General features: G+C 31.4%; 2 protein-coding genes across 2 annotated transcripts; one reads left to right on the plus strand and one right to left on the minus strand.

The window, feature by feature from the left end:
- Positions 1-9,339: 9,339 nt before the first annotated feature.
- Positions 9,340-10,525, minus strand: LOC125064864 (alpha carbonic anhydrase 8-like). The gene is made up of 2 exons (XM_047672158.1): positions 10,345-10,525; positions 9,340-9,778 (listed from the first exon to the last, which is right to left on the minus strand). The coding sequence occupies exons 1-2, from the start codon at positions 10,391-10,393 to the stop codon at positions 9,381-9,383; spliced, it is 447 nt and encodes a 148-aa protein (XP_047528114.1). The 5' UTR covers positions 10,394-10,525; the 3' UTR covers positions 9,340-9,380.
- A 2,830-nt stretch (positions 10,526-13,355) lies between these two features.
- Positions 13,356-17,021, plus strand: LOC125066317 (endoribonuclease CG2145-like). Its single transcript, XM_047674362.1, has 6 exons — positions 13,356-13,803; positions 14,776-14,887; positions 15,364-15,448; positions 15,819-15,971; positions 16,170-16,258; positions 16,359-17,021. The coding sequence occupies exons 1-6, from the start codon at positions 13,430-13,432 to the stop codon at positions 16,593-16,595; spliced, it is 1,050 nt and encodes a 349-aa protein (XP_047530318.1). The 5' UTR covers positions 13,356-13,429; the 3' UTR covers positions 16,596-17,021.
- The last annotated feature ends 399 nt before the right edge of the window (positions 17,022-17,420 follow it).

The raw sequence follows: 17,420 nt of genomic DNA on the forward strand, positions 1-17,420 counted from the left end.
TAGAATACATATCAACGATAACGAATGTAATTCATTATTTTCTCAAAAATACCAAATATTTATAGCTGTTAACGTTGAATGAGTGCCAGTCGTACATATCGACTGTTGTTTTTATCAATGTGACGTCGCCAAAATGACTGACAGCGTTTTTGCGGGAACAAATAAGGTTTAAAATTTTATTTTATTTTATTACAAGAAAACGTGTTTATTTTACCAAAATATAATTTTTGTGGCTTTTTATTTTGAAGTACTTTTTCAAACATAGTAGAATACCCTACTGGGATAAATCGCGGGAACCGGTCCCCAGAGAAAATTAAAAGAGATGTCAAATTCAATACCTTTTAGAAAAAACTATTTCACCATAACACTATATAACCACCACACATAGACATTGTCGCTGTAAAAAATATAAACCACTCCCTACCAATACGCCAACAATCTTGGGAGCTGAGGTAATAGTCCAATAGGTTCCATGTGCCTATTACACAGCCTCACCCTTCAAACCAGAATACAATAAGACTAAACATTGCTGTTTAGCGTATATCTGATAAAGGGTATAACCCAAACTGGCTCATTATATAGTACTCATTTATCACCAAAAATCTCATCAGGTTCTATATAAGAATTTGTGAAACTATGATCAGGTAAAAAAATTTGATTACTTGGTACTTTTAATTTACGATTAGGTTTTGCAATAAAATGGGTACAAATGAGTACAAAATGGTTAAAATTTCACACCATTCTGTCTTTGAGGATCTTATCGTCGAATGATTTTTTTTATTTTTTATTTATGCATTTTAAACTCATCTGTATGCTACTTTAGTTTATAGTGTCATATTGAACAAATGTTTTTTTTCGTTTCGTTTCGTTTCAAATCAATAGTGCAACAAAACTATATTTAAATTTCTTATGTTTCTTTATAATTAGGTCTTTACAAATGCTATTCATTCTAAATTTTTCAATACCTGACATAAGTAACAGCTGTCATGTTCCTCCTGGCTGGATTAATCCAGTCCAGGTACGGGACTCGGACCTTTTCCCTCTACCCGGGCAGAAACTCATCGGTTGCCGCGTTTACCAATCAATGTCAATTGTATTAACATAAGGTCAGGTCCTAAATGACCAATAACATAACATTAACATTAGCAGCCTGTAAATTTCACTCTGCTGGGCTAAGGCCTCCTCTCCCTTTGAGGAAAAGGGTTTGGAGCATATTCCATCGGAATTTCGTTGAAATTACACACATGCAGGTTTCCTCACGATATTTTTCTTCTCCGCCGAGCATGAGTAACATGGGCCATATCATATCATATAATGATATGATATGGCCCAATGTTGGTCTAATATTAACGTGAAATTAGTTAAAACTTAGCATACCAGATGTATATTAAATTCCAATATAACTAAAAATAACTAGACCTAAATACATATAGTACTTGGTACCACCAAGTCATCACCTACACCTACAACAGAGAGGCTACTTTTATAAATGTATTCGTTTTATCGAGTATACATATATCGTACTCGAATTTTTACTTTTTTAGTCTAGCATCTAGATAATATAAGCCCGTTTTATGATTCACTTAGTCACATTGAGCTTGAGGCGTAAAAGTAACTAATACACTTGTATCAAATAACATCTTGATTTTTAATGCGAATTGAAAGCAAATTATTGTGAAAATATTTGAAGTAAGTGGTAAGTGAGTCTAAACCGACTGAATTAAAACTAGAAAGTCACCATGGATTAAATCATAATATCGGCAGCTAACGTATGATTTGAAACTTTAATGTTACGTAATCATTTTAAATCCACTTTGCTACAGATATCCGATGATAATAATGTTGCCTGGATATTTAATATCGAGATACAGTTCTGGACAGTCCTGAAAGTTCTTCCGATAGCTTGGTTAGTCTTATAATATTGTAAAGCTATTCATTGCATGACGCGAAATATCATTAAGCACTTTTATAGACATTTTTATATATTCATATATATTTATATACTCTTTATATATAACCAATTAACTAATCTGCTGTTTGAAAAGATATATTCTTAAACTTTGAAAAAAATATATTTTTACCTGGAATTTTAAAATATATATTTCGTAGACTTAATTTCTTATGTTTAGTGAATGTTATATATTATGTACGATATCATTAAATTTTTAACGAATCAACGCCGCCTTATAAAGATTTCAACGCGAGTGAAGTTGATGAGACAAAGGCGCTGTTTAATATATTCAAATGAAGTTACAATTTCGTTTTAATTGAGAAATTCCATAGTCATCGAACATATCTAACAGTTACATATGTCTATAAAGAGAAATGTAAAAGCAACACCGTCACTAATCACAGCGACGGCGCGGGCGCAGCGGCGTAATCTCGTATCATGCTGCCACTGCGCATGTCGAGATTAAAACAGAAAGTAATGCTTGCCAAATTCGTGCACCTTACAATGGGCAATTTATTCGATTTCACTCTTTCCGTAAATTTCATATTTCTGTGCGGGCGCAGCGGGCGATTACGAGAGCATGTGTGTTGGCGCGTAGAAATTCAAATTATTATAATTTTTCTTTTGTAATTTTCTTTCTTAATATGCAAATTAAAATAGGAGTAATCGGTTAAATTAGAAATAAGTAAACGTAGGTAAATTCTTGTAGAATTGGTTGGTCCATTGTTGATACTCGAAATCCATTACTTATTTTTATTACTAAATATTTTTAAATTTAATTTAATTTTAATATTTTAGTAATAAAATCGGTTAACATTTTCGAAATATAATATAATTACATAATAAGGTATTACATAATTAAATTCGATATATAAATATATTATACGAACATTAAACGTACAGTTTCAAAATTTTCTAACATCATAACGCCCAAACGTCTAGAAGGATTTAAATTAAATTAAATTAGGTATAGGTGAACTTCTCAATTATAAGTAAATTATTTTCAATAATAAACACTAGCACTTGATAAAACTTAAAAATTATTTTATTTTTAACTTTTATTCACTGTTATTTTACGTTCATTATAAATTGCGTTTTCACTGTTACGTTTAATTTAATACTTGCCCTTTAGCTAATACGAAAACTTGTCCAACCACAAGTTATAATTTAGTACAAGCACCACAATCCGTGGCAGTAAAAGTGAAATCAAAGGCGAAATTGTAATTTTGAACGACTATTAGACTTATAAATACAAACAATCTAAAGTATAATATATGCGAGACATATTCATATATAAGTATCAACCTAGACTCATACATACATATATGTATTTTTTTAGTAGATGATGATGTAGAGCCTCCTTGCTTTTTATTATTTTTAATTATAAAACTCTATAGATTTGTGTTCGTGATTTTGTTTAATTTAATTTCTAATTTTTTAATATATTTTTTTGTTTTTATTAGATGATTTACTTAATAGTAACTAATAATTATTCTAGCAGTGAAACACTAATGAAATATAATATCATACCTGCAGAGCTCGAGGTACTGGGTTTAAATAGTGGTCTTACGATTTGGTCCAATTAAATTGGTGGTGTGGTTAGTTGGAAAGCAGTTGGTCTAGCGCCTGACGTCTCTCCTATCTTATGATTGCCGTACCAAGGGATTATTAGAGTGAGGGAATAAGTGGTCTCACTCGACTTGATATATTAAAAGTCATCACCAATTTTTGTTCGAGTTGGAAAGCAGTTGGTCCAGCGCCTCTCTGTCATATAATTGCAGTAATAGAGTACACGTGTGTTGGCGCACAAACTTATGCTCTATAATATCTACCGCGCATATTACTAGGTATTTAAGATAATGTGCCATAACTGAAGTTTGCATTATATTTTAAACTTAGTTCTATTTGAAAATAAGTTAAATACGTCGATTCTTAATAACTAGTTACGAGTATATTTATTAAAAGTAAAGAACAGAGTCCTGTTTAAGAAAAATAATTTATTGTATTTTATTAATTATTATTCTACCCGCTTTTTTTTAATGCTCTAGCTCAATAGTTAAGATCCAAATATTTAGTAAATAGAAAAGCGCAATAAAGAAAAAATTAGTTCTTGTTAACTTTCAATAACAGTTAAACAAGTTTCAAACACTATTATAGTGTCGTGAATTTCTTAGACTATATAATGTATATGCTACAAAAAGATTAATAATAAAATACCTATTTTTTAAAATACTATTAACTAGAGACCCGCCCCGGCTTCGCACGGGTGCAATACTGATACTAAATATACTACAGAATGTAATTATATACAAAGTTTATAGCTTTTTGTCATTAGACAATCCAAACCACTATGTCTCTGCGTTTTTAATCTGTATTAATACTAGCTTTCTTCTGCTGATACTACACGTTCTTACAACGTTCAGTTTTTAAGTCATTAGACAATACAAACCGCCGACAATGTCCCTGTGTTTTAAATCTGTAATATCTTTGAAGATATTTATTTAAATTACATATTGTAAAGGGCCATATTGATCTATATGAAATGCACAATGTATTTAAGGTACTTAATTCTATAAGGATTAATGCTGTATAGCTTAAAATCGCTTGGAAAATAAGCCATTATTTCTCGTAAAAAGTAAAGGATAAAAAATGATTGTTGTGCGTTATCCCTAAGAAATAGACATATAACATCGCGGACTTTTTTGAAAAACGTTTAATGGTGTACTATTCTGTAGAACATTAAGATCAAATGCTGGCATGACAGATCTTTTGATCTGGTTCAGCCAGCGTTTGAAATGTACGTAAGCGCAAAAGAAATGTTTATTTACGACATCACTTTAGAAATCTTTAAAATTGTCAGTGTTTTTCTACTATATTGTGCGTGTATTATACATATAAACACACGTCTTGAATCAATCTATTTATTAAAATAACCGCATCAAAATCCGTTGTTTAATTTTAAAGATCTAAGCATATACAGGGGCAAACAGCGGCAAGCGACTTTGTTTTATACTATGTAATGATATGGTATCTTAAAAACCGGGTAATCCCAGAACAAAGTCTAGTCAAGGTAGCCGGTTAAACTACATTATTTAAAAAATAACATCTATGTGAAAATAGTTGCAGACAAGAAATTATTAATGAAATGCTTATGATAATATTTTTATACATTTGAATATAGTTTGGCATATACATCTTAGTAATAGCGTCTAGTCACTATCGTCTGGTAACTATCACAAATAGTTTTTTATAGGTGGGACAGGTCTTGAAATTAGCATTCAAACAAATAACCAAATACACTCTTTAGCTTTATATAATAGGAGAGTTTGAAACTTTATTCAACATAGTTTCATTTAAACTCAGATACCTACAAAATACTTTCGAAGCAATTGAACAAATACCTTTCAAAAGTAACACACAAAAACTAAATATTTTAACTTATTGTATCGCAACGCAACGAGCACCGCAGTTCTTCAGATCCGCTTTGCATAACAATTGTATGTCACAATGAAATTGGGTTAAGTTACTCACCAAACTCAACTTGTAGTATAGTGACAATATGAATAAGAAGCTTATGGTTAAGTATTAGCACACAATTGTATGTTAATAGAAGAAAACAATACGAAGAATAACATTTTAAGGAAGCGCTACTTTTGATAATCTATTATGACACTCGAAAATTTTATGTGTTAGGAGTTTGTACAAAAGTGCTTTGAGTGTCTAAACACAGGTACTTGTAGTCTAAGGATTGACAGAAAATTAATGAAATATAAAAAATATATATTTTTTAATATTTTTTAGATTATAATATTTTTTTATAATTACATAATTAAAAATCTATCTTAAATTGATATGAAAATATTGAATACAATTAAACAATCAGTCTAAATAAAAATTGAAAATATTACGCCCTACGTACGTGGCTGGCGTAATAGCATGCCATTGACCCATGGTCCGAAATTATGTATTGTGTAAGTCTCATACGTAAAGGAACCATTAAAATGAAACAGGCGTCGGTTATTCAATGTAGTTAATAGCCGCAGTGACGCGCATGCAGTGGAATGAGGACGGATCTAAAATATTTTATAATAAGCCCGTAGAGATATTAGGAAAGTAACAATTCTAAACGGATGTGAAGTAAACTCAACAAATTCTTAGTTTTATGAATAACGTTTAATTTGAATTTCGAATTTCTAATTTTATTTAAATATTTCATACTGCTTCATAGTTTCATTCTTATTTGAGTCTTCAAAGCGGAAACTTTTAAAACATCGTAACATAACATGTAACTAAAAACTTCTTGTGATTATGATACATATATTGCGTTTAAAGATAAATCATTCTACTCACACTAAACTAGACGCCATTAAATATAAATTTATATTAATGTTAAATAAATACAAAAGAACCTGTTACTAATACCATTGAAAATGTTAATTTTCTTTTTAATAAAACATTCAAAGTTTTTAATGCACATTTAAATATTGTGGCCGTTTGCCAAGATTTTAAAATAAATTTTCACATGACTACAAAATGTAAAACCACTTTCGCCAAGTGAAGTGAAGTGAAAAATGAATGTAGTCACAAAACGATATCTTGTTATTGTGTGCAGATTAGTTGGAAGGCAGAACGTCTATTGTTTCGCGATAAGCTATTTTTTTCCCACGGCGTTGTTTGTCTGATATTAATTAGTCGAACCTCTATCTTTAGCTTCTTAGCTGTCTTGTTGGATTGACGAAGATTCGCAAATCAAATACCTGAAGTTCTTTTGTTTGTTAGGAATATGGACAATTAGTAAACAAGCATAACAATTATATATTTATGGCATCTCCAGTTTCGTAGTTACGGTATGATAAGGAGGCTTGGTGCAATTTGCCCCAGAAGCAAAACATTAAGAATCAACTTTTATAACATATTACCCAATTAAGGGCTGAAATAATTTTAATCCACATACGTATATAAATTTTTGGATTTTTCCCGATGATCCCCGCACCGGGGCTTTTATCCAACACTGATCACTTTATTATTTATGAAAAAACTATACATTGACATTATGTACGCTATAAGTAGGTTCTATGCCGGATGCTTTTATGATTTAAATATGTTTAAAGAGTATAAATACTTTGTTTGATAACTATACTCTGCCAAGAGAGTTTTGCAATATGACACACACGTAAAACACCATCCTACGCGATCTCTCTCTGGTCGTGATCACTGGATTATGAGGGAAAAAATAAGAAATGCAAGGACCTCAAATTGCGAATACGGCTTCAACGATAATATTCTAAGCTTTTGGTTTTTTATATCCATAATTAAAATTGTCACTATTTATTTTGATGTGGATTTGAGACTCGTGAGTTGTTGTCGTGAATGATATTCGAAAACATTCGTGGAGCAAACAAATCGAAATCTCGACGATAACTATTTCATACAAATATTAAATAACTAAAAAAAACAAGAAATATTAAGAATAGTTTAATATAAATGTTACATAAATGCCTGTGAAAAGAAGAGTTGATGAATCTAACAATCTAAATGCCTTCCGGCTTCCGGCCCTGAAGGTACCAGTAGTATTACATGTTTAAAAATGAAATAGAAAGTCATTAACCTTAATATCATGTCAAATCAAGTTCACAGTCACCTTTAAAGAAGAGTCATTAATAAGGATATCTAGTGTTTAACGCTTCAACTTTTTCTTCTTTTTCAGCTTCAATAACAAAAGGTAACTAATACCTAACTTAGGCTCTGGTATTGGGGGTGCATTAGTGTGCAAGCTGTTGTTTTTTTAATCCATCTCTACAGATTTTTTTACTTTTGACTATTTTGCAAATGATTATTATATATGTCACATGTATACTAAATGTAACGTTGTACTTATTCTAACATAGTAAATTAGATATAGTAAATTTTCCTTCCGGAGACCAAGAAAATAATAGGTAGTGCATAATGAACTCTGTTTTAATCAATTTCGCGGAGACCAATATATTCTACATTCCTTGCTCTTGTTATTTTAATCCCTTATCTTGTTACTTGGAGTAAACTCGACCATTCGGACTATAAACCAATTGGTTTATAAGTACAACAATATGGGCTATGAGCCAAGATAACCACTTAACATCGGATAGTTTGCTTTTTTATTTGATTGATAATTTGCTTGTCTGTTTAATCGGTATCTGCTTTCAATAAGAAAATACAAAACAAAAACAATACAATACATCACGTAGAATACTTTACGGATCAATAATTTTCATTATAATTTATAAACAGACAATCATTGTAATGAATCATTGTTATTATTTCATTTTGAATGCGGACGTGTTGCATAATACTAATGTTGTGGATTGAGAACGTAGAAGGTCCTGACGACGCAACAGCTGTGACTCAGAGCGGAGAGTGAAAGTAGCACATTTTACTTAACTAGGCATGCCATCCGCCCTCTTTTACCCGGATACCAGTTGTCAAGGTTGTACAAGGATGACGTACCAATAATAATAGCAGTTTTTAATCTGTTGAAACGTTGCAAAAACATTTTGTACAGCAAAAACAAAATCCATTCGACTTTTAGGTCACATAAAAATTTTAGGTGTTTAAAAATTAATCTAAAGCATAAAATTATTAATTTGTAGGCTTATTATATTCATTAAGATTGAAGTACCATTTCAATAGAAATATCTCATCCTTATCTATTGTTTATTTGAATGCTAATCTCTTAAAACATGGGAATAATTGTTAAGAGTAATAAGTAAACATGTAAAATTAAATTATGATGTAATTATCTGTTTTTTAATACTTATTATAAAAAAATATATGATCGTATTTATAAAAAGGCTTATCTGAATCTTGCTATAAATATAGCAGATCGATAGAAAATTTGGTCCCGCAAGATGCAGTTAAAGTATCATGAATATATTATAATAATATAATAATTTAGGAAATTATCATTTGTAAATTTTGTTGTAATTTATAGCGTAGAATGATACGTTATCCGCGAGTCAGACTAACACGGGCTAATAATTTAACACTGAATTTCACTTTCATACGAAAATTAGACTGAATAAATCTATGTGGAATTTCGAAAGTTATATTTTCCAAACGTAATATTTGCCTTTCACTGGTTTACGCAATTTTATATCGTTTTACAATAATAGGTATATCCTTATATTACTGTCAATAAATTAGTTTACAGTCGCACCCCATGCTCTGTTCGTCGTCACTTTCTCTGTTACAATAGTAGGCTTTGCGGCAATTGTTTACGCCTTAATGTGCCTTTTCTGTCACGAGATGTATCCGGCTGATATAGCGGTCGTTGACTCCTAAGAGACAAGCCGTAACAACGCATATGCTTTATTACTAACGCACTGAAGCAGTCGATTCAATAAAACTACAAATAAAAGTGACAAAATATTTATTATATATTTTATTAATTTATTTAGCCCTGTTTAACAGCCTGGCTATACGAGTAAGGGCGAATTGGGCTAGCCTTTCCTTGACTGTCATAAAATGTAATTAGTTGCTTAACACTTCCAGGACCAGGGGTGGTGATAGGTTTAGCGGCAGGGGTAGGATTAACGGGTTTTGGAGTTATTAGAGTAGGAGCTTGAGTTGGTACTGGCTTAGCAGGAGCAACAGGAGCCACTGTAGGTGGAGGATTCTTAGGTTGAGGAGCTGGTGTTGGTGTGGCTGGCTTAGCTGTCGTTGGAACCGGTGCTTGAGTCGGAGCCTGTGCCGTACCTGGACGAATATTATTTGGAGGTCTCACTCCTCCTGCCTCCATGTTAATAAAATCAATATTAGCATTTTTGTTTATCGGCACAATAGCTTTGCGACCTGTAAAGAATCAAACTTAAGTTTAATTGTTGTTATGAAATATATTTTTATGAAAAATAATTCAGCAATTTATTGCAAAAGATTCAAATCTGTATATTATATATGTACATTGCATAATGTCATTATAATAAAAAGAGTATCTACACTCTGGATTACAAAGGGTGTAACAAGGCGCGTTTTTTAGGAATAGCAAAAATAGCGAAACAATAAAAAGTTTTTAGTGTATAATTATTTTGTTTTAATTTGGAAAAAGTCTCTCAAAAATTCACACTCTCGACTCCACTCATTTGTCAGTATAATAGTTGGAAATATGTATATGTATTAAACGCCCAAAGAAACCAGTTGCTGTACGTGTCCTTTACGAACATATCTTCTAGCATTTTTGTTGAAGTTGTAGATCGAAAAAAAATTAAAATATTTATCTTTTACATCATATTATGAGTGATTTAAAAATTATTTATTGGTTTGTTTTACTGATATAAAAACATTACATCAAAATATTCATATGTATTAATAATATTAATTTAAACTTTAGTAAGCAAAGGAAATAAATAAATATAACTTACATTCGACTGAATACAAGCAAAATAACAAAACGAATGCGTAGATCCTCATGTTTAAGCACTTTGAAACACTTCACAGTAACCAGAAAAGCTAAATGATACAAAACGGAGGATTATTTTCGTCGTGGCAGTGAATATTTGTAGATGTCGACTTAGCGTTCTCGAAACACTGTTCAAGCTGAATTGCCTGTTGCCTTTTCATTGACCTTTGCTAACGTGACCTCACGATAGCATGTTTCTTGATATACACTATAGAGGTTGAATATAAAATGTTTTAATTTGAATGAGATTTGAACATTTTTGCGTTTCCCATAATCAGTTCTATGTAGTTATGTTAAAAATATTTCTTTACGTTAAAATACACCGTAAATGTCATAAAATAACACAAAAAGCTACAAAATATACACACACATATATATATATATACATATATATATATATAATTTGTAAAAAATGATTTCCATCGATTTCTCTCTTTCTGGCAATAGGAATTTAACATTCGAAAGTAGAAGACAAAATATTCTGTAATTATTCAATTCTAGATACAGTTCAAGACTCAAAATAATGGATGAGGTTATACCGAAACAAGACTAATGGTCAAGTTTTAATCATACTAGTAACGAGTATTATAAATTTATTATTAAAAAATCGTGTCGTTATATATTTCATATTAAAATGCTTTGAGAGTATGTATTGTATGTGTTAATGTGTATTCCGGATAACAATGATCTCATTCGCACCTTGACATGACTACGCTTTAAAATCGGAAGTTTCTATGATGCTACAAGTGGGGATATAAATAGCACGTGTGGTGGCTGAGAATTAAACGCATGTATGTCGTCGCATATACGAGTAACCATAATAATGAGAACCACAACTAATAATGCTTCATTTGAGCTACTTTATTTGTTTAATAGCTGTTTGGTTTTTACAAAGTCGTAGGGCTATGTGCCTACCTGTCTGGACTACCACCCACTCATCAGATACCTCCAATATTATTGTATTCTGGCTTGAAAAGTGAGTGAGCAGAGTTAAGATATTATGTCTCCTGTGCCTGAATATAGCATCTTAGTTACACCCAATGTAAGGTATTGGCCAGGCAGCGTGTACACTTCTGTACCGTTCGGTAAGCACGTACAAAGGTCCTGCGCTTGAACTCTTTCCAAAGGTAAAACTCTACAGATCTGCGTTCGTGACTTTGTTTAGTTACTTAGGCTTAATTATATATTTTTTGTTTCAATCTATTCATTTACAAATAGTAAATACTACTTTTTATTAGTTATGTACTAATGACATTATATATTATAGCTGCTGGGTTCAAATAATTTCCATCTGATCATCAACTCAAGAGTTGAATCAATAAAATTTGGTGGTGTGGTTACTGGTTAGAGTTGGAAAGCAGTTGGTCCAGCGCCTTCCTATCATATGATTGCCTTCCCATCGGACTATTAGAGGGAATAGAGAGTACTTGAGTTTGCGCACATATTAGTGCACTATATTTTTTTGTGCGCATTGAGTCTCGCTTTTAATGGCCGCCACGCCGCGCCGTGTCCAAAATCGGTCAGGAGTACTTCGACATACTTATATGAATAAATATAAAAAAATGTATACAAAAGTATTGACGTATATAAAACATGTTAATTTTTATTCCAAATAAAGTTTTGAATATACCTATTATCAATATTAACACATACGGAACGGTAACTGTTCTCGGACATCAAGATGCTCGGGTGATGCATAATACATAAAGTAAAATACGATTTTCCCGCAACGCATCTGCGGGGCACGCAACAGTTGCATTTCACATGTGCACTCGCTTGCAACCGTTTGCTGAACATGTTATTAATTCTTCTCCGACTTTCTTTTAGAATTCTATAGTCAGATTTTGAAGCGCACAACAGTATACAATAAACTTTATTATCACATTATGTAGAAACGACTCAACATTGAAATCATCACCTGTAATCTGAGAGCTAGTAATTAATGATTTTGTAATCTGCTTATTTATTAGTATATTTTAGCTCATGTTATAAAAATATATTAACAACTAAGTTATATTATTATATTAGCTTTAGTATTGGTAAAATTTGAACAAGCAGAATGTATGAATTTACTCGTTTAAGACGATGAAAAAGAGTAACCACTGAGTTCCTTGCCGGTTCTTCTCACAGGAATCTATTTTCCAAACTGGTGGTATTATTACACATTTGTATATTATTTCTTTTTTAATGTGTGAAAAGATGATTTCATAGTTTTGTGAAAGGCTATTTGATTAATATATATTTTTGTTTTTGATTTATGTCATTATGAAACGAGGCGTTTATTTTATTTTAATTTTCACTGTTTATTCTATTTTGAGTCGGAAAATAATATTTTTGAAAATTGTGCCACTTTGATACACATCACTTAAAAACAATCGAACTATAAAAAAAGCACAATGACAATATAAAAATGCCTAATTATTGTTTTAGATCTTACGTGAATAACTACGACGCGATTCGAAAACCGTCACATTCCTACCAAAACCCGAATATATCTTTAAAGTACTGTTCTCTGCCTATATCTAATGAAACGAAGCGAATGGTAGGGTAGCCGGCACAAACATTTACTAATTATTAATATTATGACTGCTTCATCAAGATTCAATGATCCTTAAAAACAAAATAAACCAGTAAAAATTGTACATACATATTCGGTGTATCTTTTTATGTTTACGTAAATTAGCTCAGTTTGCAACTAGAGATGGTACATTATTAGTTTCCTGATCTGAATAAGAACCTACGCGCAGAAATTCAATACGACTAACTCACGTGATATTTGATATCGTACGCTAGACTACCACCAAATTAAATATGGAGGTCAAATTTGTTTATCGTACCAGAAAGGTAGCATTTTGCATCACGCATTCAGGACAGTCACCGCTTTTAAAACTGGAAATCCGCAGTTTGAATCTCAATAACATACCGTATATCGTATATGTAGGATGACGTCACCCAAAGGTCGTGTTGTATCGCTTACTCGGTTTGGCCTCAGAGATCACTAGTGCGCCGTGATCGCGCTACTACTCCAAACGTTACATTTGTCCAGGATGAAACTGACACTGACTCTCCTTCTTTGTGTAGCGGTTTGCCGCGCTGATGATTTAGCATCAGCGGCCGGTCAGATATTCAACAGCATACTGCCGAATTTGATCAGCAACTCGGTAACCGGTCAGCAGGGAAACACCGCAACGAATACATTGCAACAAATCGGAACCGTTGTCGGAGGAGTCGTTGACTATGCTCATAAGAAGAGTTATGAGGACATGTTGCGTCAAGTACAAGACTCGACGACTGACGATGACCTGCTCCGTATCAGCGAAGAAATGTTCAACGCGGATGTTAACAACGCGTTCAACTACATTCAGGTCAATTTGCAAGGCAAAACCAGTCCCATGTCCAAGAACGACGAAGCGCAATCGAAGTAAGCACTATTAATATGTAAATAGCATAATCAAGTCTTTATAAATAGCGGCAATCACATAATGTTCATTGTTCCTTTAAATCTCGTACCGGCAGACTTCATTTTTAATACAAATGATCATTTGCATCATATGTTAAACCTTTTTTTAATCTTTATATTAGCCTTTTCTATTAATTTTGAGAATAAGACTCAATTGTTTTGATTTTACCCTCAACTACCAGTAGGTAATAAGACTTCATTATTACCTTGAATGTAGTTGGAAGTATATTTTTTAATAATAAGAAGATAATTATCCCGTAATAGTATAAACGGTATGTCATATCATTTTGTGGTGACGCCACCACCGGTTCGGAATGTTGGTTTTACCTAGACGACTCGGTAAGGAACGAATTAGCCACAGATTAATAATCATTATCATTTCTCAACATAAAGAATACAATATAATAAATTAAAATATTTTTTAATTTATATTCAATTCAATTTATAGTAGTCAATAAATATGATCTTGATAATAAGTTAATAGATCTTAATAATAAGAACTTGTAATAGTTCATACATTTGAATTACACTACAATGTTTGGCGTGAAATTTATTAAAAAATCAAAACTAAAATAGACTTTATTTAAATATAAAACAAACACTCGATTAAAACCAGTAAAACCTGTACTTCCTATTAGTACTGGTATTTCAATAGCCCAAGGGGTCAAGATTAAGACGAACCCTTGACTTTCACACCGTCAAACACCATTGAGCTATAGTAACTCCAAAATTATACCTACAAAGTTTCATTCTTATTTATTAAATTAAACTCTAAATAATATTTAGTTTAATGACTGATTCTTAGTAAATAATACTTTTGATCTCAAGAGGTCACAAGAGGTTAGCTGAGATAAACATATCATGCACGAGTCCAATTATTGTTACTATTTAGCCTAATTTTAAATAAATAACAACCGAATCTTTTGTTTCCAGCTTATTGTCGGTTCCTGAGAATGTATGGAATGGACCGACAATTCGACCATTTACTGCTCTCTTCGACAATTATCACAAAAACGTGATCAGACCTGAGTTCGTAACACCTAATGTAAGTACAGTCATATTGATGAAGAGCTCTCTGCTTTTACGCAGCTTTACTCCAATGATTAATGGGGATGAATCCTCAATTTAAAGAAAAAAAAAACACAATATATATGTCATAAATAAATTAGGACAAAAACAAATCAAAAATATATGCAATGGAAAATTTGTTTACCTTTGTCGAATAATGACCAAAATATATCTAAATTAATTAATATTTTTAAATATTTTAATTTTATTGTAGGTATCACGTACGTTTACATATATTAGTCATAATTTTTCTAAGACACACATACTACCGTACGTGACACACAATTGTAATTGTATTTTAATTAAAAAACTTACTACGTACATCGGAATACGTCACCGATTAATTGAAGTACGAAACTCATAATATGCTTATCCCATTGGCGATTGATATACTACGAATTAACCTTTCAAAAAGAAAACATTCTATGTACCTACCTAATGTTATTATTACAGGAAGAAACAGAACAGGTGACATACATTAACACAATTCTGGCCACTGGTCCGATGAGAAGTCTAATGACATTCCTCGCCAGCAAAGGTGAGTGATGACTATTATTATGATTAAATCAAATCAACTAATGCAATCAGTCATGTTCAAGCAATAATGACTTCTTATAATAACGTTTAAGTACTTTGTTTCAAAGATTTCCATTGGCCAGATTTGATTGTTATTCCATTTTTAATCGGAAAATCGAAACTATATATTTACCTTTTGATTTTTTTATCTAAAATTATCTCGGTAATGCTATTAATATTTTTTTTATTTACAGTTAGAAAGTAACGTTTAAAAAATAAGAAAGTTATCAATAATTTATATAAAAGTTCCTATTTTTTAAATTAACTTATATTTAAAGTTGCACCAGTTTCATTATATCATACCCTAATATAGATTTTTTACACGATTTAAGGTCTGACTCAAATGAACGAGTACAAAGAGCAAGTGGATTTATTAAAGAAGATCTGGTTCACCAAATACGCACGCCACTGGACTGGCCTGTGCAAATGCAGCTGCGCTTTCGAAAACATTTTCATGGCTGAACTTAAATCTAATGATGTATTAGGTACAGATTTATGGATACGTAATAGTTAATCCTACATTTAAATGGATTTTAAGGGTATAATATTAAAAGGCTTGTAGGTATTTATTCGATAAGTAACTACAAAGGTATTATGTCAAAATATGATTTATCTACTTCAGTTTTCACTTTTATGAATTGAATTATTTCAGCTATAAAATAATTGTTAATTATCTTTTAAAGGACTACATAGTTGGCTGTTCTTCGCTAAACGCGAAATGGACCGCAAAGCTAACTACATGGGTTACATCGATAAACTTGACCTTTCTGGGGTAAGTTAATCTTTATTGCACGTTCTCTAAAACACAATCATGCACCAAATCTTACTAAAAATCCTGTATCTACATAAAACAACTTATATTTCTGTTACAGAAAGGGTTGATCCTTAAACAGCATTCTATTCTGAGTGAAACCAAAGACGCACCTGAGATCACCATGTTCGTAGGCACTTCTCCTGAGCTGGAAACTGCTCTGTATACGCTTTGCTTCATGGCGCGGCCTGACCGCCCTTGCAAGTTACGTTATAACAATGTCCCCTTCACCATACAAACTAAGACGCTGAAATCTGAGAACGTTCTCCTGATTGACACAGCTTACCCAAGCTTTTAATTTTGTAAAATAACTATTAATATGTAATAAAATATGAAGATCACTAAATATTATTTTTTAACAAGTTCACCATGATTTTTAGTACAAATTTGTATTGTTATTTTTTATTTATTATTCTTTTAGAAGAATAAATAATATTTAATCTAAATTATATTCTGATGAAGGAGAGTAAGCATATTTTATAATACGTATGTGAGATTTTTTTTATTTAAATTTCTTAGATCATTAATTAAATACGTACCTCGGCACCAACCAAATGAAAAATAATATTTTAAAGGTAGAAGACCAATGGAATTTATAATATTTCCTTGAATAAGGTCACTCGTTCGTGATACGGAAGAAATGAGAACTTCAAGATCAAAAGATTATTCAGCTTATTAGCGAAAAACTATTATAAAAAAGTCCAATAAAATATCAATGTATAAATTTGTGCTTATTCAGTCAACCCAAATCTACTAAGTTCAAATAACACAAATGCAGCAGTTCAAATTGCGTTACAATATATGCCTATTGAATAATAAAAAATGTTTTCCCCATTAAATATTTTTGCTGAGAACCAATTCTAATTCGAGACCATTGTTCTTTGAAATATGTTAAAGATAATGTATAACTAAATTGAATTACATAAGATAAACATTTTCATGCACTAATATTATTACTGTATAAAACACGTTTAAACTGTATTTTTAATCACATAACATCAATAGAACAATAAAATTACTATAATTTATATTGTTTGTTTTGATATCGTTCACATATAAGAAGATATTGGTCGAATCAAAACCGTAGCTAACAGTGATTTTTATCCTTTATATGTATAGAATT

This window comes from Vanessa atalanta, chromosome 1, assembly GCF_905147765.1.
Source record: "Vanessa atalanta chromosome 1, ilVanAtal1.2, whole genome shotgun sequence".
Taxonomy (NCBI): domain Eukaryota; kingdom Metazoa; phylum Arthropoda; class Insecta; order Lepidoptera; family Nymphalidae; genus Vanessa; species Vanessa atalanta.